General features: G+C 39.2%; 4 protein-coding genes across 6 annotated transcripts in view; 2 read left to right on the top strand and 2 right to left on the bottom strand.

The window, feature by feature from the left end:
- The window catches only part of LOC110051087 (uncharacterized), a 15,321-nt gene extending 8,691 nt beyond the window's left edge, over positions 1–6,630 (bottom strand). For 2 of the 3 annotated variants that reach the window (XM_089294468.1, XM_089294479.1), the window contains exons 1-5: positions 6,087–6,630; positions 3,940–4,056; positions 3,257–3,343; positions 2,999–3,070; positions 1,189–1,410 (exon numbers count right to left, since the gene is read on the bottom strand). In XM_089294468.1, the coding sequence (XP_089150594.1) occupies positions 1,189–1,410; positions 2,999–3,070; positions 3,257–3,343; positions 3,940–4,056; positions 6,087–6,134 (546 nt within the window). In that variant the 5' untranslated portion in view covers positions 6,135–6,630. The remainder of the gene's footprint in view (positions 1–1,188; positions 1,411–2,998; positions 3,071–3,256; positions 3,344–3,939; positions 4,057–6,086) is intronic. The other variant, XM_089294473.1, reaches the window with a different exon arrangement.
- A 1,011-nt stretch (positions 6,631–7,641) lies between these two features.
- On the bottom strand, positions 7,642–9,514 carry LOC110057005 (histamine H2 receptor-like). Its single transcript, XM_020763580.2, has one exon. It carries the CDS (start codon positions 9,357–9,359, stop codon positions 8,418–8,420), a length of 942 nt encoding a protein of 313 aa, XP_020619239.2. The 5' UTR covers positions 9,360–9,514; the 3' UTR covers positions 7,642–8,417.
- A 5,997-nt stretch (positions 9,515–15,511) lies between these two features.
- LOC110056926 (melanocyte-stimulating hormone receptor-like) lies at positions 15,512–19,268 on the top strand. The gene has a single exon (XM_020763485.2). The coding sequence runs from the start codon at positions 15,766–15,768 to the stop codon at positions 16,783–16,785; it is 1,020 nt and encodes a 339-aa protein (XP_020619144.2). The 5' UTR covers positions 15,512–15,765; the 3' UTR covers positions 16,786–19,268.
- Positions 19,269–20,820: 1,552 nt separating this feature from the next.
- LOC110056921 (melanocyte-stimulating hormone receptor-like) lies at positions 20,821–22,690 on the top strand. Its single transcript, XM_020763479.2, has one exon. The coding sequence runs from the start codon at positions 21,027–21,029 to the stop codon at positions 22,107–22,109; it is 1,083 nt and encodes a 360-aa protein (XP_020619138.1). The 5' UTR covers positions 20,821–21,026; the 3' UTR covers positions 22,110–22,690.
- The last annotated feature ends 1,101 nt before the right edge of the window (positions 22,691–23,791 follow it).

The raw sequence follows: 23,791 nt of genomic DNA, 5'->3' as shown, positions 1-23,791 counted from the left end.
TGTCCAATGTACATACAGGAGCCATACGCAGCCCATACACAGGTAGGAAATTTGAATCTTGACCACAACAACAGCACTTCCTTCTAAAAAAACCTGTCTACTAAGGGTCATTGCCAGGTTTAAAATCACAGCTGCAGAATCTAACACACTAACTGCAGTCAAACCTCCACTAACTGCCACCTCTCTACAATGGCCAACTCTCTTAAATGGCCACTGTTTCTTGTTTTGGTGGATGGTCCATACATTCACTTTTATTTCAACATCTCTACAATGACCACCTCTCCACAACAGCAACAGCCATTAAAGCAGGTCCCAGCAACCAAAATAACCTCTTGACAATGGCCAGTTAATTAACAACTGACAAATGGTGTATACAAAGCCTCATATTTTTTGATGTATAAAAGGTCACAAAATGTGATCTGTTGGTTCCTGTTTCTGTTTTATTGATATATTTTGAAGGTGTTACATACTATCATATAAGTTTTTTGAAAAATAAAAATGTTGCACCCCCTAATAAATAGGTGTCATATTACACCCCCACCCTCGCCCCCTGTAATGGCCACCTCTCTACAATGGCCACTTGCCTTTGCTTCCACGGTGGCTGTTGAAGAGAGATTCAAATGTATTTAAGTTCAAATATACTTATTTTTCAACACACCTTGTCCTTTAATATCCCAATGTTGCAAACATGCTGTTTCAAATTAATTTATAACATAACTAAAGCAAAGCGTGCCCTCTGATTGGTTAATTTAGCATCTACCATTTGCCCATGGGTGTACGCTACTGACGTGTGTGCTAATGTTTACAAAGCAAATCTTTTGACAGACATTGTTTCCAAAGTAATGACCAACGTCCTTCTGCCAGAAATGCGAAACTGTCTTCTCAGTTGTCTGAAGATGAAACTTTATCGAGTTACTGGTGTGCAGTCGGTTGTCATGAATGAATTTTCGGGCACTTGTTTTCTCTTGTCATGTAAGACTACACGAACATTTTTTTGTGATGTAGCTCAATAAAAGGACTTCTGTTGTTCCAATGTCTCAATGATATGTAACCTCCCAAGTGCATCCATAACTCAATAGTGCACGCTATGGCGTTTACCATTTGTTAGTTAATATTGGCCAATGAAAACATGGGCTAGGGGAGTTACATTTGTATGTGGCTGTAAATAGTTGTACATTCTCATCAAACCTTCTCCTGGCTCTTTTCCAGCTCAGAAATGAGATCCTGACGTGGATCTATACCATCTGTACCATCTTTTATTTTACTGCTGCAGTTCTTTTCTTTGGCCAGTGCTTCACGCAGGATCTGGATATCTTCCTGAGCATCATTGTACAGTTGACGCAACTCAGCAAAGTCTTTTTTCAGAGCTTTGTTTTCCCCGCGTGATTCACACAATAGCTGGGATAGGGTCTGACACAGGCCATAGAAAATAAACAAAGTTTACTGTTAAAGGCCATGGGATTCACAATTTGGTAATGAGAAAACATTACATCATTCAATCATGGAACTATCAATGAAAATAATACTTGGCTTCACAATAGAGCTTGTAAGCATAATCTAAGTGCACTTGGAACCTACTTTGTGTGTGAAGGGGTAAAATGTACTTACTTGGACTTCAGTTAGTGACCACAGAAATGTTCGTAGATCAAAGAAGCTAAAGTGCGCCACCAAGTATGGTCTACACCACACTTGAGAACACACTTGAATGACCAATAGGAAATGGAAGGCAACTGAAAGCGATGTGCAGTGTTGCTACAATTCTAATGAATGGACCGATAAACAACTTGCTTGAATTTCAATTCCATAGGCAGCCTAAACCATCCCTTTTCATATCATTCGACACCAAGTGCTCTTCTTACAATTACAAACCACCTGCTGTTTCAAGTTTCAACCAGGTTATTTCTTTGCACCTAAACAACTCTGTTGAACATTGGACTAGTCACACGGAAATGCATTTTCACGATTAGCTAAAGCCCTACAGCAATTTCTTTGCCGAAAAACGTGTTGTTGAGCAACTTTATGTGTGACTTGAGATTTTCAAGTGCACTTGAGTCAAGTGCTTACTTGAAACTAACTTAGCTTCTAGTGTGAAGCCCAGTACTTTCAATACAACTTTTGTACTGCTTGGAGATGAGCTGACTTAATCTCTGGAAAATGCTTCTGACATGGCCAGACATCTACATGTAACAAAAAATTACACAGCCATTTTCCTGCTACAATGTAGAAGAATTGTGACAAAGGGTGGGTGTGTAGCGGTGCCCTAAAACACTTGTGTTGGTGAATAGAGCTTGCAGCCATGGGAGGATGAAAACTTAGAAGTCTTGGAGAGCAACCACAGTAGAGGAATTAATCAAGAGTACCCCACTGGCTCGGGCTTATTAAATATTATGCTATTTACAGACACCAGAAACCTTGTACATGTAGATATAAGCAAGAGACTAGAGCCAAGCAGAGAGAATACAAAGGCCTAGCAGGCACCTGGTGGCATGAGGAGAGACAATGACAGGCTTAGCTTTCACTCTAACCATTTACAGTTAATGCACTGCAACATAGCAATGATTACCTACAATCATGGACAAAAGTCCTTGGGACACTTATGTAATTTAACAAATTATCTGTGTTTTAGTACTCAAGTTTGAAAAGGGTGCTGCTTTCCTTTTAAAAACGTGTTACTGTTCCCCCTCCCCACCCAATACAATGTTGAAAATCAGAAGAAATTGTAAGTAGTAGTTTTCAACATTGTATGGGGGGTGGGGGGCGAGGTTAGGCAGGTGAAGTAGTATTTGCATATGGCATGTGCGCAAAAGCGCTAAAAGTGCAAATTTGTCCCACGACTTTTGTCCAGGATTGTAGTTGAATCATTACAGCTACAGCAGTACACCAAACTGATTAACTTAATGACACGAAACTTAAACTGTTCATCTTTCCTGGTGTAAATTACATAACAGTAATTAATTCAAAAAGTGAACTTAATATCTCGAGGGAACATTAAACTTACCTTTTGTTTCCTCTCTCTGACATTTTGAAGCTCTTGTTCCCACACACTGTGGCCAGAAAATGATGCTCCTCTCTATCAACAACAAGATAATTTTGAATTATCAATTAAAAACACTTTTTAGCAGACAAAAGATGTCAGCTAGTGCAAAAGAAAACTACAGACTACAACATACCAAATATGACTGCTCATGTAGTAAGATAGCAAGACAAGAACATACAAAAGATACATGTACATTGTACACTTTGAAAATTCACATACCTGTACCTTTTTAACAGGCGTTGAAGGACTTGATTTTGGAACTAGCTGTTCTCTTTCTTTACGCTTGTAATCCTCAACCTCTTTTAACTAAATAAGTAAATTACATTTATCAACAGGTTATTCTTAATTGATCATGCTACAGTTGAAACATGAAGGGTAAACTGAGCGTTCTCTTGCTACTGTTTTGATCTGGAACATTATCTCACTTTTCATTTAAGACACTCACTGGTGGCTGTTTCCTGCCCAAGCAGAGAAAAAAAAAAGAAAACATCTTGGCTGTAGGATCAGAGAAACTTTCAGTAAAAGCATAAAATGCAAAAATTATGAGTTTTAAGGAAAATGAACCAACACTATGAATTTTCCATCATTTATATTTGCCAAATTGAGGTAAGGTGCTCCTTTAATTAATGGTAATGACATCATCGTTGCTCTTAAATACTCCCCATACTTGTTTATGGCCCCATGGGAATGCCCAACAATAGACTATATTCATATTCTTGGTATCAGACTGGAACTATGGTAGTTAGCTAACAATTGAGGCTAATGAGAGGCATCTTGTCATATGCAAATGACATTCCATCCCTTTTAATGGTTTTCTCCTGCGTGAGCCTTCATTGTAAGCTAGTTCCAGTTCAATACTGAGAATACAAATATGGTCTATTTTGGACCAATTTTTAACTTACCAATTGTTTAATCTTTGTTTTATAAATGTCCCTCTCCCTTTGGCACAGTTCCAAGTCACTTGTCAGAATCTTCAGAGCCTCTCTTTTACTGTTTAATTTCTTCTTGCAAATGTTATACTGAAAAAAGATGTAGAGATACAGACAACAGCAAACAGAATTACATGTGAGGGTTTTTTATAGTTTTAATAAGTTTTTATAGCGGCATACAGTGGAACCTCCAGTTGTGACCACCTCTTGTAAGCAACCACCTCTCCTCAGCGACAAGTTTCAAAAATACCAAAAGTTTGCCAGTCAAATAATATAAATCATTTGGGACCTCCTGTAAGCAACCACAACCACTTTTAGAGCTTAAGAAGTTTGAAATTATTTTAATTTTGTTTTTAACCTTGTGTGAGACCACTTGACAGAAAATACATGTAGAGCGGAAATTGGTGTTGTAACATATCGCATTCCTGGGTAATACAAATATCCAATCCTTATTAGTTTATGTTCAGTTTCCCCTAATGTTTAGACAATATTAAAGAGTAAATGCAGAACATAGTCACAAACTACTTATTAAATTTCAAATACTCTAGTTGTTGAGATGAACAGAATGGAAAATGTTAACTCAGACACACTGTGAAACAATATTAATGAATTCCTAACTCATTACTCAACAAAATATTGGTTAAACAATACCTAATCATGTACATCCATGCTTAAAAGGTAATTGTTTACTGTATACTTTTTAAGTGAGGCTTTCAAATTCTGTGCCTTTCAATAATTCCCCATGAATTCTGCTCTCCTGTCAATCATCTTAGCAGACCTTTTAAGGCTGGTTTTCAATAGCGATGGAGTTGTGGTCGGAATCGTAATAAGAAATGTAGAGCGATATGATCTAGAGAAAATCAAACTGATGGAGTTGGAAGCAGAACACCCATTCTGTTTACGACCCTGTCACTCACGATCTAAAGAAAACTAGATTTTCGGAACCGGAAGCAGATGCAGAAGAATAAACCAATCACAATTTTTGATTCCGGGCCTAGTGATTGGTTGGTTCTTCTGCTTCTGCTTCTGACTGCAACAATCTAGTTTTCACTGGATCATAAGCATTGGAATCAGAAGAAAATGAAACACTCTGATTCTTCTGCCTTTGATTCCGTCGAGCTCATGACTCCGCTTATGACTCTTATTTTCGATTTTCACTAGGTCGTAAGCTCTCTTATGACTCAGACTTTGACTCTGACTCCGTTGCTAGTGAAAACCAACCTTTAGGAAACAGAAGTTAACCTCAAAGCTGGCTCACAAATTTGCCACGGTTTCAAGGAGCATGACCTGATCACAAGCGAGTCTAAAGTTAAAGTTGCTGTTTCCCTAAGGAGTTCGTAAGTCTTGTTTGCCCTAGGGAGTTAGCGAGTTTTGACCCATGACTTGTGACACATTCTCCTCCAACTGGAAAACGTATTTGAGTTGGGAGGTATAACAATGTAATTTAACATGATTGTCAGCAGCCAAAAAACGCAAGAGTCAGTTAGGTTTGGAACCTCAGCGCATGCGTATTATTGAAAGATCTGTGCAGTAGGTTAAAATATGAGAACACAAGAAAATGACGGGCCATGTCTGCATAATTTATGTGAATTAACTTCTGCAATTTTAATTTGACCTGATTTAAAAGGCAAAATCTTAAATCTGTGGTCACAGACAGCTGTTGATACAGACAATATTCTGATGTTATCTTTCTCAGCGTGAACTAAACCGTACTGTAAATAGTGAATAAATGTACATTACACCGAAAGGGAAGAAAAGCTAAACAACAAAATTCCCATTATAATTTTAGAGGCTCGCAACATCTCAGAGTAGCTTTAAGCTGTGTACCTAGCTAAGCGTGACATAATTTTTTTACACGAAAGGTAAGAATATTCAAAATGCATACATCTCAGGGAATTTATAATTGTAGTCATTCGGCATTCATACATCTACGAACGTTACAATTCCCGCTTATTTCGACGGTCTGAATGCACTAGGTTTTAAATTTAAGTCAGAAAAACGATAAATAAAATAGAGTGGTTGTACGAGGCAGTTTTTCGCGCTATTTTTCGCTTCCTACAATGTATATGCCGAAGGATCCATGGGCATAGCTCAGCTGATTTGCAATGAAAACCACTTACTTCGTTCACGAGAATGGCCCATTCTCTCTCACTCCTGGCTAAAGTCATTCCATCTAGACAGGTCGTGACTCAAAAAGGAAAAATATAATGTAAAAGGCATCAAATATGAGCAAAAAACAGGACGGATCAGGGTCACTCTCTGATCTCCGGTGCGTGGCAATTTTTGTTTGTTTGAATAGCTGATGAGAGACTAAGCTCTAGCACTCGGTCCCCTTGCGCGACCGCGATCTATCGCGACGCGCGGAGCGGAGGGGTGGGTCGGGGTGAAGCGGAAAGCTCTGATGAATCCTCGGATAACCTTCTTCACATATCAGACGCAAAATACACACAAATGCTGGTCACCTTCACACACCACATATTTACCGTAGAAATACTTAAAAAATAGAGTAAAAAAAAAACCAGTTGATGGGCTCTTGGAAAAAAAGGATGCATGGGGATGTTGATGTTTCTCTACGGATTCCAAGGTATATACTCTGGTGGCACAGACTTGCCAATAGGTGCATACATACTGAAAGCTGGAAAAAAAAAATACTGAGCTTTCATTGGGCTTTTCTATAAAAAGAAAAAAACGATAAGGTAGACAAAATAGCCGGGTAAATGCATAAATTAGGAGCCCATGGGTCATGGGTTCATGCATAAATACAATTGCTACTTCAGCTAAAAATCGACGAATACGAGAATGACCACAGTGGCTGTCAATAACTGAACAATGATGGTTGGATAAGATTTTTATTTAACCATTGACGGAAAGTTATCATCACTCTCTCGGTAAACGAGCTAAAAGTACACGGGAATGGAAATCGTCTGTCTATGCATTATTATTATTATGCATGGAAAGCAAGAAAACACTCGATGGCCATTATCAAAACTTTGCGGAGGTGCGAATTCAATAGAGAGCAATAAAATAAGTTGAGAGCGCACGATGTTTGCATGAACGCGTGTCGCAACCCTGATCGGGGGATGACTTGGGTTTCTGTTTGTATTTAAATCTAATTAAGAGTAAATGATGTAATTCCTCCGCTTTATTCAAGAGCCATGGTATCACATGAAAGCCATGGTTTGAAATTTCCTGTTTTTAAGGTCATTCCTCACATTTGCACTGCGCATCCTTACTGCGCATAATTTATGGCGTCATTAGCGCGCGCTCGTGCACGCGCATATTGAAAACATGACGGATTTGATTGAGCTTTCAGTTGAAAAATGGCTCTAGCTCACCAACGAGCACGAGCACCCCAATTTTTTTTCCAGTCATTGTAATCAACTAATCATAAGCTTCGCGTGAGAAAAGACTGATGTAAATTCTATTGCTGAAAATTTAATAAATAAGAAAAATAGCAGATACACTGTGGTCTTTTCTATTTTGCAGTCGGTAGCCACGTCAAGAAATGTAGTTCAAATTTTAATCAAGGATTTAGCTTTTTGTCTGAATCAAACTTAAAATGTTTAGTTGTGTCCGACACAATGTATTGACTGTAGTTTAATGCGTTTTCTTATGAGCCTGGGCTCACAAAGATTTTACAATTACTGGGAATGCGGTTTTATAATAAGCATTAAATAATGCCAAAATGGGGCATTTTCAATGCCTCACTGCTCCTTAATGAGCATGGGCACCCCCCCTTTTTATTTCAAAATTGAAGTTATCATATGACAAACATTCAGTGGACAAAGTTTGAACAAAAATCTATTGTCACTTTTATTTCAGAGGAATTACCTTAAGCAGGTGTTTATATGACGAACCTGTCGATGAGTACGAGACAAGGAAAGCAGATTGATACATCCGAGTAGGCTATTCAGTAGCAGGGTGTCAGGGTGTTTGTTAGTGTGCCGTACGGAAGAGCAATCATGTTATTTGGAATCGCTGGCTGTATAAAACAGATCAGAGCGTTTAATGTCCTTTACTAGTACCAATAAGCAATTCGTACCAGTCTGGTACACACCACTCAATAAACCTGTTTCCTGGCTGGTTGAACTAATCATGAGCTCAACCTTTTAATATTTATTTGTACTCACTCTTAATAATAATCGAATATTTCCTCAGGAAAACCCTTGCTGAAAAAAAAAATTACAATGTTCAACAAAAATATTAAAAGCTAACCAGTTCTATTGTTAAAACGCAGAACGATCTCCACGATCTAGTTGACGGTGGGCGCCCATAGCAATCGAATTCGCGAAGAAGTTGGCGCAGTGCAGAAACCGGAATTGCAAAAATGATTGCAGTTGTAGGATTGCTGGCCTTATGCCCGACTCTGCAAACGGCAATGGGAACTGGTTCCTTAAGCAAGAAAGACCGGACAAATGGTGCAAGCCTAGACTATCGATGAAGGTCAATCGTTAAACACAAGGCAAACGTTGTAACACGGCGGTTCTTATATCTTGGAGACGCCAACAGTATATGAAAGGATTAATAGCAGAATTCGCATAAACAAGAGTTCTCGCCAGCTCGAACAAAAGCCGATTGGTTGTGTTAATGCCTTGTACCGCCACCACACAAGCCACGCTGAGGTAAGGGAGATAACAGAACAGTAAGACGAGATAAACCATGAACATGCCTAAGACTGATTTCCTGTAGTGTGTCAAGTTGAGTGCTTCATTTGATTCCTGATTCTCAGTCTTAGGATGGGTCTGGATACTGATTTGCCTAAAGTGATATCGCAAAACCAGGTAGATACGAAAGAAACAACCGGATGTGATAAGAATACAGATACAGCCAACAGCTATACCTAAGCCTAAGATAAACCGAGGATACCACAACCACGTTAGTAAAACAAGAGCCACGAGCAACCATGTCAAAACGAGCAGTGCTATAACGCGCTTATTTGTTACCAATTGTTTATATCTGAGGTGAAGATGCAGCGCCAGATATCGATCAATACTCACTGCCGTGACGGTTAACAAAGACACACCGCATAGATAAGTCGATAAGGCAGCCACAGCTCCTCCAGAAATACAAGCCGTGTTGATGAGTCCTTGGATTTTAGCCACGGTGTTAACCACAGCCACTGGCTGAGCCAATAAACCGACACCAAGATCAGACAGCGCGAGGGAAAAAAGAATGACGTTTGAAGGTGTGTGTAGATAGGAAGTTCTCCAGATGATTATAAGAATGCACAAGTTTGCCATTGTTGTGGCGATGGCTAAGATTGCGCAGAGCACGGAGTTAGCGATATACCAGTCGAGAAAGTCGCCAGTTTTGAAGTAGTCAGCGTTCATGTTATAACACACTATGTCTGTCTTTTTTTCTGACAAGTTTGAGTTCAGCGCAGCCGATTCCATGATGAATTGAAACACAGAGGGGTTTTTAACAGCAGTCAAACCCGAAAAAATGAGTTAATTTGTACTAAGTATAAATTGATCGCAAAAACGCCATCTGCAGACTGTGAGGACCAAGGTGGATGAAACGCACTTTTGGCGTCTTTTGGATAATTAACACTGGCCCATGGCAGCATTACAAAATACGGTTTTAGGCAACCAATCGCACACTAGTGATAGATGACACTTCTACCGGCAGATGTTCATTACAGACGCCTGGTGTTGTTTTTTCTTTGTTTCAAACTTCAAACTTCGCTCGATATTTTGGCATATGCAATTTCGTCGTGTGGAAAGCAACGCCTGTGTACACACGTAACTAAACTGAAGTATAGGAGAAGAACTTGAAAGGTCTTGAGGAAGTTCGACTGCGTGTATCATCGCACACCCCTATGTTCTTTTTATTTAATTACCACACAAAAAAAAATAAATTTTTTGATATATTGGATGCAGGGTAATTAAAACTGATAACGCGTTATGACAGGTTGCTTATTACATAGTCTTCTAAATACGAAGCCATCTGTAGCTGGAGCTCTTCAATTTGTTTTTTTGTTTTTCCAGTTTCAGCGAGATTTCCAGAGTCTTCAGCCCCAGTAAAAGCTGATACACATTGTTTTAAATTAAGAAACGGTATACTGTTCCTCGTGTAATCTTGATTTTCCTTTAAAAAATATGTTTTTATCTGTATATAACAACAATGAGCAACTATCGTATTGAATTGTACATACACTTCATTTTCCTTTCTGAAACCTGTCATTTTCAAAGCGAAAATATTAATTGAAGAAATTATGATTTCGATATCATTATAAGCGAGGACTGATATATAACAAAAAAGAAACGTTCTTTATTTAGCAGGATTCATCAGACTAGGAAAGAACATAACAGTATTTCAAGTCATACTGGTAGCTATACGACTTACGGAAAATGCAGAGATTGGCTAGGAGAAAGATGCTTCATGTAGGTTCTTTATATTTTTGTGGAGTGGAGCAAAAACCCACTTATCAAATAAAATAATGTTTAACTCCTGGTTTACAACAATCAAACGGCGATATGTTTCCCAAATTAACTAAACTCTTTTTACTAAGGGGAAATTTCTCATTTTTCCAACCCGTCGCTTTAATTTCCTCTCGCGCCATGTACACAGTTTGTGCGACTCAATCAGCAGGCCAACAAAATCTAGTCATATTTATAAAAAAAAATAACTCACTGAAATTTTCCTCTCCACATGAAAACCTCCGCAGAACTTAATAGCGAGGCCCATGGTCCTATAAAGGCTAAAAATATTTTTAAGAATTAAATGTATCATGGCTTTTCTCATGCTACACTCATATGAGATGTAAATCGCGACGTTTCGACTTTAAACTGCTAGTTTTGATCAGGCGATGAGTTTTTAGGACCCCGCGGAGGTCAATATGAGTTTCGGTCAGTAACTTCTAAACCTCTACCAAAAAAAAAGCATTAGTGAAATAAAAAACGTTTTTCGCAAGTCGACGGGCCTATTACGATTTTTTTTTTCAAAAAAGTTAGAAGAAAAAAGATTGCCACTGTTACATTTACCCATAACTCATAGCGCACGAAAACTTAAACAACGCTCACAAAAACGCACAGAAAAGTTCTAAAACTTTCAAACTTTCAAACTTTTTCAAACTTTCAAACCTAGCTAGCATACTCAATGTCGTTGTGTAAGGTTCGTATGGTCTTGTGGTAAAATATACAGCCAACTTTGTTCCTGCGTGGGTGATCTGGGATTGCTTTTGCAAGTCGTCAGGGCTGCTAGGAAATGGGCCACGCATTTCGATATATCAATATTGTAACATGGCGTCGGGGCTTTCAGGACAACTTTCTATTTTTAATTCGGTGGTGTTTTCTTTGTATCCAAGTCTCTGCTGAGAGTTGAGAGACAAAAGAAACTTAACAGACTTGTCTTTTTGTGCTGAAAACGTGGCCCATTCTTGGAAAAAAAAATGTTGGAAGAATTGCTTTAGCCGGGCGACTAACGAGGAAGACAACTTTATGAAAGAGTGTAGCATTTCAAGTAGATCTAAAGGCTGGTTTCCATATGATCGCAGACGATCGCGGATCGCGGATCGCAGATCGCAAAAAGCTCTGCGATCGTCCGCGATCATATGGAAACACACTTCTGCGATCGTCTGCGATCGTCTGCGATCAATTGCGATCGTGCGATCAAATGGAAACCAAAGTTCTGCGATCTGCGATCGAAACGTATCCCATAATATTTTGAATTCTGACCCATGATTCAACGCTTCTTTGCAACAAAGCAACCGCTTATTTGTTGTAAACATGGCTGGCGTTGAACAACGTAACGATAGTAACGAGAAATTTATGGAGGAAGTTGCGCGATATCATTGGGTTTACCACCGTAACAGTAAAGATTTCAAAGACAAAAACGAAAAGGCTAACTGCTGGGAAAAAATCGGGGAGAAATTTAATTTATCGGCGGCTGAGGCGGAGGTCAAATTCCGCAACATAAGAACGGCGTATGGTCGTTATCTGAAGCGATTGAAAACGCTACCTTCTGGATCGGAGCGAGATGCAGTGCCAAGAGAATTTCAAACTAGGTTGACTAAAAGAAGAAATAAATTTGTTTGCAGCAAAATTTCCTCCTCGACGTCCGCCATATTGTTTGCTGCGATTTCCCGCCAGCACAACACGCGTGTAACTTTGACAGTTCCGCTGTCCGAAATGTATGCAACAGTCGGCTCTGCGATCGCTTGCGATCGTCTGCGATTATATGGAAACAACTCTCTTTGCGATCGTCTGCGATCTGCGATTTGCGATCCGCGATCGTCTGCGATCGTCTGCGATCATATGGAAACCAGCCTTAAACGCTTAAGAGTGTGTCCATGAGAAAACCAGGCAGAACCTGAGGGGCAGAACCAGGCAGGAGATGATACAGCTCAAATCACCGATTTCGCCCAAACTTGACACAAATATTGGGTTTGGTGAGTAAATGATCATGGCAAAAAATTAGGTCAAAACATTTTATTCCAGAAATGGCCATTTGTCACTAATTTATGCATATTTAATTAGCTGTCTTTGATTACGTATTTTTGAAACAAGAAAGGCCATGTGAAAATAAAATCCACTGATCATGTTCTACTATTATCAGTCTCAGAGCAGAGATATTCATTTGAACTATATACAATTTGATTCCTTCCGTGACTCCATCTTAAGTAAGGTGCATATTTCGTAGTGTTGTCAATAGACTTTAATTGATGGTAAATGCCTGCACTGGGCAACAGGAAATACACATTATCCTAACATGAATAGTGAGAGCAGTCACTAATGTTGTCAAAAAAGTCATAAAATGTTTGAGGACTTCAATATTTTTTCTGTGCTGGCATACTGTTTACATAGGACTTTACGATTTTTGGCCATTTCATGAACATTCACTAAGACACAACTGAAAGCCATTTTCCTGTCTTAACCTAACTCCAAATCAACAAGAAATATCTACCTAACTATTTTCCTATGAGTTTCCAGTATAACATCGGCGAAAAGAAGGACTTGAGACATTTCTTTCATATATTTTCAGAGCTACATTTTGTGGCATGCTTACGATATCGATAAAACGCGGCAGAAGAAGATTCAACGCATAAGTTCCCTCAACTTATGTTTTCAGGCGTAAAATAGAATGGAAACAAGAAATAACTACTACATACATGTCACTTAGCCGAGATTTTGCGCTCTCGTTGATTTTTTGGATTGCGAAATGTACAGTTTTGTGTCATCTGTTCCGTTGCTTCGACCCGAGGTTTAAAGGGAATATCCATTGCCATCCCGCTTTCGTCATCAGAGATATCAACATTTGCCGGGAAAGCTACTCAAAAGGCCGTTTAAAATCCAGGAAGAGCCACCACTTCTGTAAGTGTCATAGCATACAGATTTCTTTCAAAGCTCACCACAGAGCATTCCGCCATCTTTGACGATATTAAGCGGTACAATTTGTATCACCATACACGACGTATGTACCAAGTTAAAAGAAGATAACCGCTGACTTTTCAACGTCTAAGTTAAAGATGGCGGAGTGGTCGGCGGAGTGTTTTGTGATGGATTTTAAAAGCAATCTGTATGTTAAAACAGCAGTGATCGCAGCAGTGATATAATAGGAGAACATGATCCAGTGAATATCATTTTCACATGGCCTTTCTTGTTGTAGAAATACTAAATCAAAGACAGCTAGTTAAATATGCATAAATTAGTGACAAACGGCCATTTTTGGAGGGGTTCCTCCTAACTTGAAGGGAATAAAATATTTTGACCTAAGTTTTTGCCATAATCATTTACTCTCCAAACTCAACATTTGCGCCAAGTTTGGGCAAAATCGGTTATTTGAGCTGTATCACCTCCTGCCTGGTTTCAGCTCATGGACACACTCCAAAAAAATCAATTTAATTAAAGCTATGAGCGAGTTGCGCCTTAATAAGGCGCAACTCGCTCATAGTTTTAATTAACTTCTCAACAACTGCGACCGTCAGAAAAGGACGTCGGAAAGTTTATTAAAAACATTCCGTCTTTGTCGCTTGTGTTCCTACATTTATCCTCTGCTATCCTTGTTTAAATATCCTCCCCAGATTAATCTAGTACGAATTTAAAGGCGGAAAAGAATCTTATAAGTTGATTTTAGAGGAAAAGAATAAGTATAAATATTTATGAGCAAAAGACAAAATAAAATTAACTACATCTGCCTGCATTATAATTAGTAAAGTAGGTCGAGTATTATTGGCAAGCATTTGTTTACTGTTTGTTAACTTACTGCTTGATGTTTTCTACCGGAAATTAAGTTCCTGAAGTAAAGGCTTCCGAAAGTAACCGTAAGATTGTACGATTGTTAGTACATGTTAGTCCTGAAAGTTTTGACTTCCCTAAAGCAACGACCCTTCGAAAATAGACTTTGACGGTGTCCGCCTGTATGTATAAAGGAGATTGACTCCATCGGTCTTTAGTCCAGCGACTCACAATACAGTCTAACTGCGATAATATAAAAACTTATCAATATATAACAGTGGCTAGTCTGCCATAAGGACGCCTAAAAATTCCTCTAAATTTTTATATAGAATATTAAGCCACGATTTTATAAAGTTGACCCGGCGGTCGATATGTATTGCTGGCACGTTGTAACCACCCAAAAGTGTAACCTTCTTCCATTTTGCGCCTCAGCTCGGTAATAGGAAAAAGCTGCTGAATCGGAAAGTAACCACGGGGTCGTAGCGATAATGATAAATCATCTAGGAATAGCTTTTTTCGGTTTGTCGACAAAGCCGCGAGGGAATTTGGAAGACTACGAGAGAAGGTAATTAATTCAAGTTAAAAAGACGCTAGGTCGAGAACACGAGAGAACGAGTTTGTCTCCTCTGCGAGAAAGGAAGGAAACAGAATTATTTCCTAATCAAAGTGTGGTCTATTTTCGTGGTGTAGTGGAAATAGATTCACGGTACAAGATCTGTACAATCGCACTACATTATCATTAACTCTAAAATTAAAGGAAGCGTTTTCCAAGAAATTAGACATTCAATGGAGAGTTTAATCAGCCGTTGCCTGCAGCAGTGGCGTTCCGTCGAGCGTGACACAAAAGAAAACCTCAAAACCAACCAGCGTGTAGCAAGAGAACTTACTCACTAGCCTTGGCGGTGTTACTTTTTATATACGCCTCAATGTATATTTTTTATTTCTGTCTTTTTTCGTGATTAAAATGCAGTTCAGTCAGTAGGGTTTTCTTAAAACCACGGAAACGTGCATTAAGCTTTAAAAATGCATGCTTGGGAAAGTGACAGCTGGAGATTTATACATGCTGTCCTAATTTCCTTTATAATTTTGTTTTGGATCTGTAATTTGTAGCCCGAGATCGTTAATGACATTATAATTGTCTTAAAATGCTAAACAGATAATAGGACGTCTCAGAACCTCTTTTAAAAAAGCAGCGGAAACGAAAAAATCATAATCGCTTATTGTCAACAAACAAAAAAATGAATTGACGTTAGTACTGTCAAAAGCCTACAACAACCTGCTGGTTTGGAGCGCATGTCGACTTTACAATTGAGACACTATACGTGTCTTTCCGTACATATTAATCATGTTTACGTACATACCGCATTCAAATCAAGCGAGAATTATTTAAGGTGCCTTATATGATAAATGTAAAAATGCACCCATTGAATTCTGTATGTCAAACTCGATTCGGCATTTTACTTTCTTTTCAGTAGCCCAGCAACTTGGAAATTTAAATTTATTCTGAGAACCTGCCAATAATATTTCATTGCTACTTGATGTGTGATTTTGTGAAAGGGCCCTTAATTAATGTGGGCCAACTGGGGAAATAAGCCAGTACTTGTCGAGAATTGAACCCGAGAAGATGGACGTATTGAAAGAAAACGCTTCAGATGCCACCGTCGATGAAACACACGCGATAAAAGTGAAAAACGAAGTTTTCTCTTGTTATCATTTTACTGTCACTGACTTCAATATTGGAGATATTTGGCACGGCTGGTATATTCTCAGCTGTGCGTTGAGCGCGGTCTTTTCGATCACTGCAACAGTTGCCAATTTGTTAGTTCTCGCTGCGATACGCAGGACTCCCTCGCTGCATTCTCCGTCCAACACGCTTCTGTTTGGTTTGGCGCTCGCCGACCTAGGAGTTGGCTTACTTGTTCATCCACTGTATTTCTCACTGATAATTGGAAAACTTGTACGGAACAGAGAAGTCTTCTGCGAGGCTGGAATCGCTGTCGAAGTAATCGCAAACGCTCTGTGTATCATTTCCCTCCTGACTGTTACTGCAGTCAGTTTGGACAGGTATTTGGCGCTGCGACTTCACCTTAGATACAAAGAACTCGTCACGATCAAGCGAGCGATAATCAGCATTGGAATCATCTGGTTAATCGGTGCGTTTTCTGGTACGTTATGGCTTTACACACCCGAGACGGTGAAATACAACGTAATGATCATAATAGTGCTATGCCTTTTAGCCGCTGCCTTCTCTTATGTTCAAATTTATCTCGCGGTCTCGCGGGTTATACATAGTGAACTGACTTTGAAGTGTGCAGTGGAACGGAATGAGAACATTCGTGAACAGACGGCAAACATGGCGAGTTTCAAGTCTCACGCTCTCAGTACTTTCTTGGTTTATTGCCTTATCCTTTTATGCTATTTGCCATACTTTTGTGTCGTGTTTGTGATAACACTGACAGGACCTTCAATTCCAAAGAGGTTTTGTTACGACATAACTGCCGTCCTGGTTTTCATAAATTCTTCTCTCAACCCTTTGGTGTATTGCTGGCGTCTACGAGATATTCGTAATGTGGTGAAAAAAACCGCAAAACTGTGGGTGCCGTTTCAGACTAAGAGAGAACAATCAACTTGCACTCAGAAATGACGGCCCATGGTCAATTTTAATCCGGAGTTATTTAAAATTCGTGGGGAGAGACAATTCTAATCTATCATGGCTTTCAGCCATATTAGTATTAGGGAAAAAAGTTGAAAAAATTTACTTCGGCTTCATAAAACAGGGGAGTAACTCTAGTAGGCCCGCGGGGATGGGAACATGTGAGATGCACTGTGGGAAACTCCACGTGTTGTACACACGATTATTCATCAGGCATATTGCCGGTCATGTTTCTACTAGAATTTTTTTCTTATATTTTAACCTTATCAGCAGCTTTGATTGCATTAGGGATAAACTGCAACCGACCGACTCAAGTATAGGGGGAGACAGCAATGGGTTTTATTTTTAGGATATTGTATTTTGTGTGGTTTTCTTATAACTGTCACAGAAGTGAAACCAAAATTATCACACCTGGCTAGTCATGCATGCAATGAACCAGTTAGATCTCGAAACCAAAAAACGCGTGCAACCACATCCACGCGCGGGAAAACATGTCATCGCCGGCCGGCGATAAGCGCAGGGAAAACGCACGTCACGATTGGTTTTGTTCCTGATTGGTTGAAAGAATTGAAATAAGCACGATTGTTCTGACAGGTTGCGGGAAGTATCACGAATTTTCTTGAACTTATTAAAGAGATCAGCGAACAGCTAAAGGAACAAAATCATTTCCGATCACGTCGAAGATCGTGGTCAGATAAAAACTGAAATTCTAAATTACACCGGCTGTCAGGCTTTTGTTTCAAGGACATCAGCGGTTAACGGACTTAAAGCAGAATTTGCATAAAACACCGTTCCTAATAGGTCAAGTTCAAGTGCTCACAAAAGTTTATTAACGGGGAGCGTCTTCACTGATCATAGGCGAATCTTGAAAACATTATCCTAACGTTTTCAAGTTCACCATCCGCAATCTGTCGCAATCTGTCTCATCCGCGTTTCTTTTTTATTTACTGCGTCTTCAGCCCGGTGTTTTGCTACCTTCGTACTGGTTATCTTGACCTCAGATTTCCTTTGAAAAGCAATTATTGCGTACACTAACACAAATGTATTTTCCCTGGGATTGCTTTCTCTTTTTTAAAGAGAAAGTAGCTCGAAGAACTGATGTAGATTACGTACACTGCAAACCGAAGAAAACTCAGTAGTAGGGAAGTGATCGGGAAGGTCATCTTAATCACTGTAAATTGACGATAAACTGAAATGTTTTAAAGCAATAGTTAATGCGCCACTCGATGGCTTGGGTAATGGCTATGTGTTCCATACTTCACACATTAATCAAAGTTGTTAAATTTGATTGTGTAAAACTAAGAGGCTGTAACTGTATTCTAAACACGTCCTACGGACTCACTACAGCACGTTATAGTCATCATCAGTCACATTTCATTCGAAACGTTCTAAGAAACATTAAAAAGTTGTACATTTTTGTTTTAAAATTCTAACCATTAAATTCGCGGACCCGAATATGATGCGGAAATCATCTTTCCTGCGTGTGATGCAACTTTATTCCTATTTAGTGTAAGTTGAATTTTTTTTCCCACCTAGCTATCAACATAACATGACGCATCTACAGGAGACTGTGTCAATATGAATAGCGGTTACAAAAGAATCACGCATGCACGACAACGACGTCATGTTACAAGCTTCCTGCCACGTCATACCACGTCATTTATGCTTGCACGAAATCAGGACTCATGCACGTCCATTCTGGATACAGTCAAGAGCGCTTTAATTTCGTTCTTTTCTTTATCGTAAGCAACCGACAAGCAATTTCAATTGAGTATAATCAGGCGAAAGCGACCATTTTATTTCATTCAAACAAATAGATAGTGATAATGTTTGTTCTATTTTGCATTTGAACCTGATTCACTCGTATTCCTGTTTTTCTCGAATCTATGGTTTGGCTTGTTCTCAAAATTTTGGTCCCTGATAAATGTGATTGCACAAGAGATTTCAAACGAAGAAAACGACTTAAGTAATGATTTTGTATTCTCATAAATGCGGCCGGAGTTCTGTGTTTCTAGCAATAAAGCGCGTCTATGGAAAGATCTGGAAATGCTATTATAATTTCTAAACTAGGCGCTGAAACAGCTGCCTTTATGTAGTTGTTTACCTTATCTTTTTCTTTTAATTCTATCACTGCTGTGTAATGGGAATGGGCAAATAAATATAAATATACTTAAAATGTATATAAACATTGCTATATATTTTTTAAAGCATTGTCTTTACTGCGTGTAAAAGAACACATAACTAGTAGCTAGGAAGTATATTCATCGTATTATAACCGGTCCGATCGAGTGCCACCTGGGTGAATAACAAGACTACAAGGTCTTTACAGATTAAATCCAGCGCAGCAAGGACAAAACAGAAAAGGCCAATGGCCGACGGCCTCCCACTACGGTGCCGGGCAAGCTTGGTTGGGAAAAATATTTATTACTCGAACAGTTATGATGAAAAAAAAATAAAGAGCGGTAGAACCTTCCTCCATCCAGAAAAATATTGGTAAGGAATGCGTCTAACATTAACTACGCTTAGGCATCCTCTCTTGGTTTAGGTGGATATGGGACGTACAAAATTCGTAATGGTTAGACGAGTTATGTAGCTGAAACGTATAGTGCGTCTTCTAGACGCAGTAAACTATTCAATTAGTTTAACGTTAATGCGTCTTATTTCTGTATCTATCTGGACGAGTATTGTTCCTCTGAGAAGCATTATTCGTCTGCCTACAGGTAAATACCGTCGATGTCATATTAGAATTTTCGAGGTCACGCGACCAGTTACTACCAAGACGTTCTCTAGGAACGAACTGAGAGGAACGTGAGAACGGGAAAACGCGATAAGAACGCAATAACGATAACGATTTTTTCTGTATATCTTGTTGTTGCGAAACATGAGAGGCGAAACCAGATCTGTGCTCAAAAACGAGAGACGGGATGAAATTTACTGACAGGAAGGATGATAGCAAGGTAAACACGGGGAAGGAGTAGGGGAGGAAAAACGCGAAGAAGAAGTCCCCCTCCTCTCATCCCTGCTCTATATAACTGTATTTGTACTTGATAATCACGTGCGAGGAATCCCAGCCATAAAATAAGAGGCAAGACGTAGAAAAAGTTGAACGTGGTCTGACAGTCATCCGGTAATCCAGACCCGGATAAATTGATCACAACCCTTCTTGACATATCCTTGTTCATTGTGTTTTTAGGGACGCTATTTTCCACTTGATTTCATATCTGTCTAAAGTATAGAGTAATTTTCTAGGAGATCGATCACGTTTTCTGGCGATTTTTCGTACGAAAATGAGCCATGCGAGGCTAAGGTACTAATGCATTTCCTTTTAAAGGAAATTAAAAGCAAATAGAAGAAAAATCAATTAAACAAATGATTTTAAAGAAGGAAATCATTTAACTTAGTTATCATTTTCCCGCTCATGTAGATAAATGTAAGCCAAAATTTCATTATTTAAGCAGTGAAGTCAATTTTAAAAATCAAGCTCAAGCTTGGCAGTAGGTGAGACCTATCTTCTGATACATTAATTGTTAGCATTTCAAAGCGAGAATCTTTTAGTCTATTCATAGGCGTTAGAGATAGGGAACCAGAAGAACACCAAAAGAATTAAAATCTTATATGAGTAAATACAATCTGTGATGATGCCAAAGCAAATTGTGAACTGCCAAAATCTAAAGCCGCTCTTCGAATTAAGGCTATGCACTTGATGTTATTGAAATGTTAAAGATATTGAAAATATTGGATTAAATTAAAGTCGGGCTAGGATAGTTTAGTTGTGCACTACGTGAAATAATGAATGAAAAAATCTTCATTTCCCACCACAACTGCAACGGACGTTCAATTTTGAAATAAAGAAAATGTGAAAGTTTCAAAAAATTTACCTTATATATTGAAAGCTAATGTACCCTCCAGCAGAGTTAGTTATATACACAACCGTGCAATTGATAAAAGGCCTATTGGATATTATGTGTGGTCATTGGCTGTTAAATCACTAATTCAATGCGTTGTTTTCGCTATTCTTTTAGTGACCCAGCAACTAGAATATTGATGAGGCTGCGGTAAACTTCACGAGTCACATAAATTGGATAATGCATGGTTTGAAATCTTTCCCTATCTTATGTCAGCGCGCTGACGTAAGATACTGATCCAATTCTGCAGTAGACCTTATTAATAAGTCCGCGTTTACTTCAGATGTCTGTAGCTTGGGAAGAAGCCGTACACATCAGTTTTAAGCTATGACTAGCGAGAATCCAAGAGGCATGGAATCTTTAATTCAAAACGTGACAAACATTACCACCACAGAAAAGTACGGGATAGATAGAGACTTCCTTTCTTGTTATCATTTCAACATCGTTCACTTCAACCTTGGAGACATTTCGCCCGGTTGGTACATTTTTAGCTGCGTGTTGAATGCTATTTTTTCAGTCACAGCTACGGTTGCCAATTTACTGGTTCTCGCCGCCATTCGAAGGACTCCCACTTTACATTCTCCGTCCATTACTCTTTTGTTGAGCTTAGCGCTATCTGATCTTGGAGTAGGGTTAATTGTCCACCCTTTGTTTTTCGCCCAAATGCTTGGCAAGGTTACAAGGAACAAAGCCGTTTTCTGCGGGGCTGGGATCACAGTTGAAATAACTGCAAACGCTTTGTGTATCATTTCCCTTCTGACTGTCACTGCAGTTAGCTTGGACAGGTATTTAGCTCTACAACTTCACCTTAGATACAACGAACTCGTCACGATAAAGCGAGTAGTAATTGTGATTGGAATCATCTGGGTTATTGGCGCGTTTATTGGGTCTCTGTGGCTCTACAAGCCTGAAATGGTCAAAATCAAGGTGATGACAACAATTGTGATATGTCTTTTGACCGCTACGTTCTCTTATTTTCAAATTTATCGAGTTGTTTCACGCCACTATCATAATGACGTTATTCTCAAATGTGCCCTGGAACAGGTGAACAATAGCAAACAAGTGCCGAACATGGCGAGTTTCAAGTCTCACGCGCTCAGTGCCTTCTGGGTTTATTGTTTAATTGTCGTATGCTATTTGCCATATTTTTGTGTGGTGGTCGTGATAACGCTGACAGGACTTTCAGTCGCAAAGCGGTTTCTCTATGAAATAACTGCCATCTTGGTTTTCATAAACTCTTCATTGAACCCTTTGGTGTATTGTTGGCGCTTAAGAGAAATTCGCAACGCGGTGAGAAAAACTGTAAAGCTGTGCTTCCAGTCTTGGCAAGAAAGAGAACGTTGGCAACAAGAAAATGCTCAGAACGTTAGAGAGAACTATATGCTCAGAATATGTAAGGACACGTCGTGATATCAGTTGTTAGTTCAGCAAACTCACATGGTTATTTTTCTCCATCAGTGGTACATTTTCTGCGTCTGGATTGGGTAGTACTTCCTCTTTGAACAAACTAAGTCATCGCTCCAGTCCAGGAAACAATAAATAGTGCAACTAGTTTTTTTTTCTCGAATGTTTACCCTTGCACACTTCAAAACAAGCCTGGCACCTCAGCAAAAGTCTACTGTACTATGAGCTGATTAAAAAAAAAAAACATCGACCGTCTAACGTAGCACTTAAAAGTAGTAGAAAATACATCGCAATTTACATAAGCCCCTGTAGAAAAACATGCGGGAAATAACCGTAGTTGAGGGTTTACCTACTAGCAAGGTGAATTTGAGAACACAGGAACAATTTAGAAAACGCGACGGCCATATGCATAGGACAGCTTTCTTATGATATCTTATATAAAATCAATCCAATCTACTGTAAATAACCTTGTTAGTGACGGAACTCTTACGGAAGCTCTTTCAATGTTTATCCTGCACTTAAATTCTGATCAGTACATCCCTTTTCGATTAAAGGTGTTTTAAAAGTCGCGTGACCTGAACCAAGGTAGTACGCTAAATTTCATTGGCCAATCAACATTTCCTTCAGTTGGGGTTATGTAATCCAATTCGGATATTACGAGAACGTTCGATAAAGCTTTTAGTACAAGTTCTTCTCAGTTGTGATCTCTCAACTTAAATCAACAAATCACTTCAATTATTGTCACATTGTCGAAACTGTTAGAGTGTTCACAACCCCTGCATTTCTCAACTAGAAAGGTTTGCGACAGGAAGACCAGGAACCCTTCTCTCGCGAATTTTTTGCACTTTCAATGATCTGGGAAAACGAAGAGGCTGTAAACAGTCTGGATCTTTCTTTCAAACTGAACTGAACAAAAGCGCTAAGCCGAAGTTGAGTCAGTAATCTCAAATATGAATTCGTAACATGACATGTTATATTCACTAAATCAGAGTTTTTAAAGTTTCTTTGTTCATCATGAGATGAAAAAACAATTTCGCTTATTTGTGCTCCACTAAGTCCTTCAGGACCGCAGGCAAAAAGGTATGCCGGAGCAAGCACCTTCGACAGTAGGATTTCTCTCACCCCTTGAATTTCGACTCGTGCTTCATGCAAATCATATACAATTAACCGCCCGACTCATAAAAAAATCTCTTATGTAATAATTGGCAGAACCCAATTGTTGGTAGTAGACTAGGCTTGATTTTCGCCGCTCTCGAATTCTCTATTGTACAATTTTGCCGAAGAGCGGCTGGTAATCGAGCGCAACTGAAGGCAAACTCACCCTCTGTTTTCTTACTACGAACGGGCTTAGCGTGTCGATTGTTAGTTAGCCTTTAACCTGGCGCTGGGAGCAGACGCACTCGGCTTTTATATCAATTTGTGCATCGTTAAAAAATGCTCTGTTGCCTCCCCAAACCGTTGCAGCACGAGCGTGAAGCCGAGGCGCCACCATTCGCAACGCCACGGATTCACACTCCCTCCAGACTTTTTTGCTAGAGCCTTCGCAACTAGGACTTACCAAATGCGAAACTGAATAAGGCCTGGTTAGGAACTTTTGAGTTCTGTCGTTTACGAGTGTAGTTTCCTGAGGGTTTGATTATCAGCTCTGCTGACATAATCCTCGAGTTCACAGCCCAATTTTGAATGAG

The sequence above is a fragment of the Orbicella faveolata genome, unplaced genomic scaffold (assembly GCF_042242905.1).
Source record: "Orbicella faveolata isolate gen_17 unplaced genomic scaffold, um_ofav_v1 contig_1, whole genome shotgun sequence".
Lineage (NCBI taxonomy): Eukaryota > Metazoa > Cnidaria > Anthozoa > Scleractinia > Merulinidae > Orbicella > Orbicella faveolata.
This window is presented reverse-complemented; position numbering and strand designations above follow the sequence as displayed.

What these genes read in the sequence shown, in the direction of transcription:
- LOC110057005 (XM_020763580.2), bottom strand. Translation starts at nt 9,359, where the DNA reads ATGGAATCGGCTGCGCTGAACTCAAACTTGTCAGAAAAAAAGACAGAC.
- LOC110056926 (XM_020763485.2), top strand. Translation starts at nt 15,766, where the DNA reads ATGGACGTATTGAAAGAAAACGCTTCAGATGCCACCGTCGATGAAACA.
- LOC110056921 (XM_020763479.2), top strand. Translation starts at nt 21,027, where the DNA reads ATGACTAGCGAGAATCCAAGAGGCATGGAATCTTTAATTCAAAACGTG.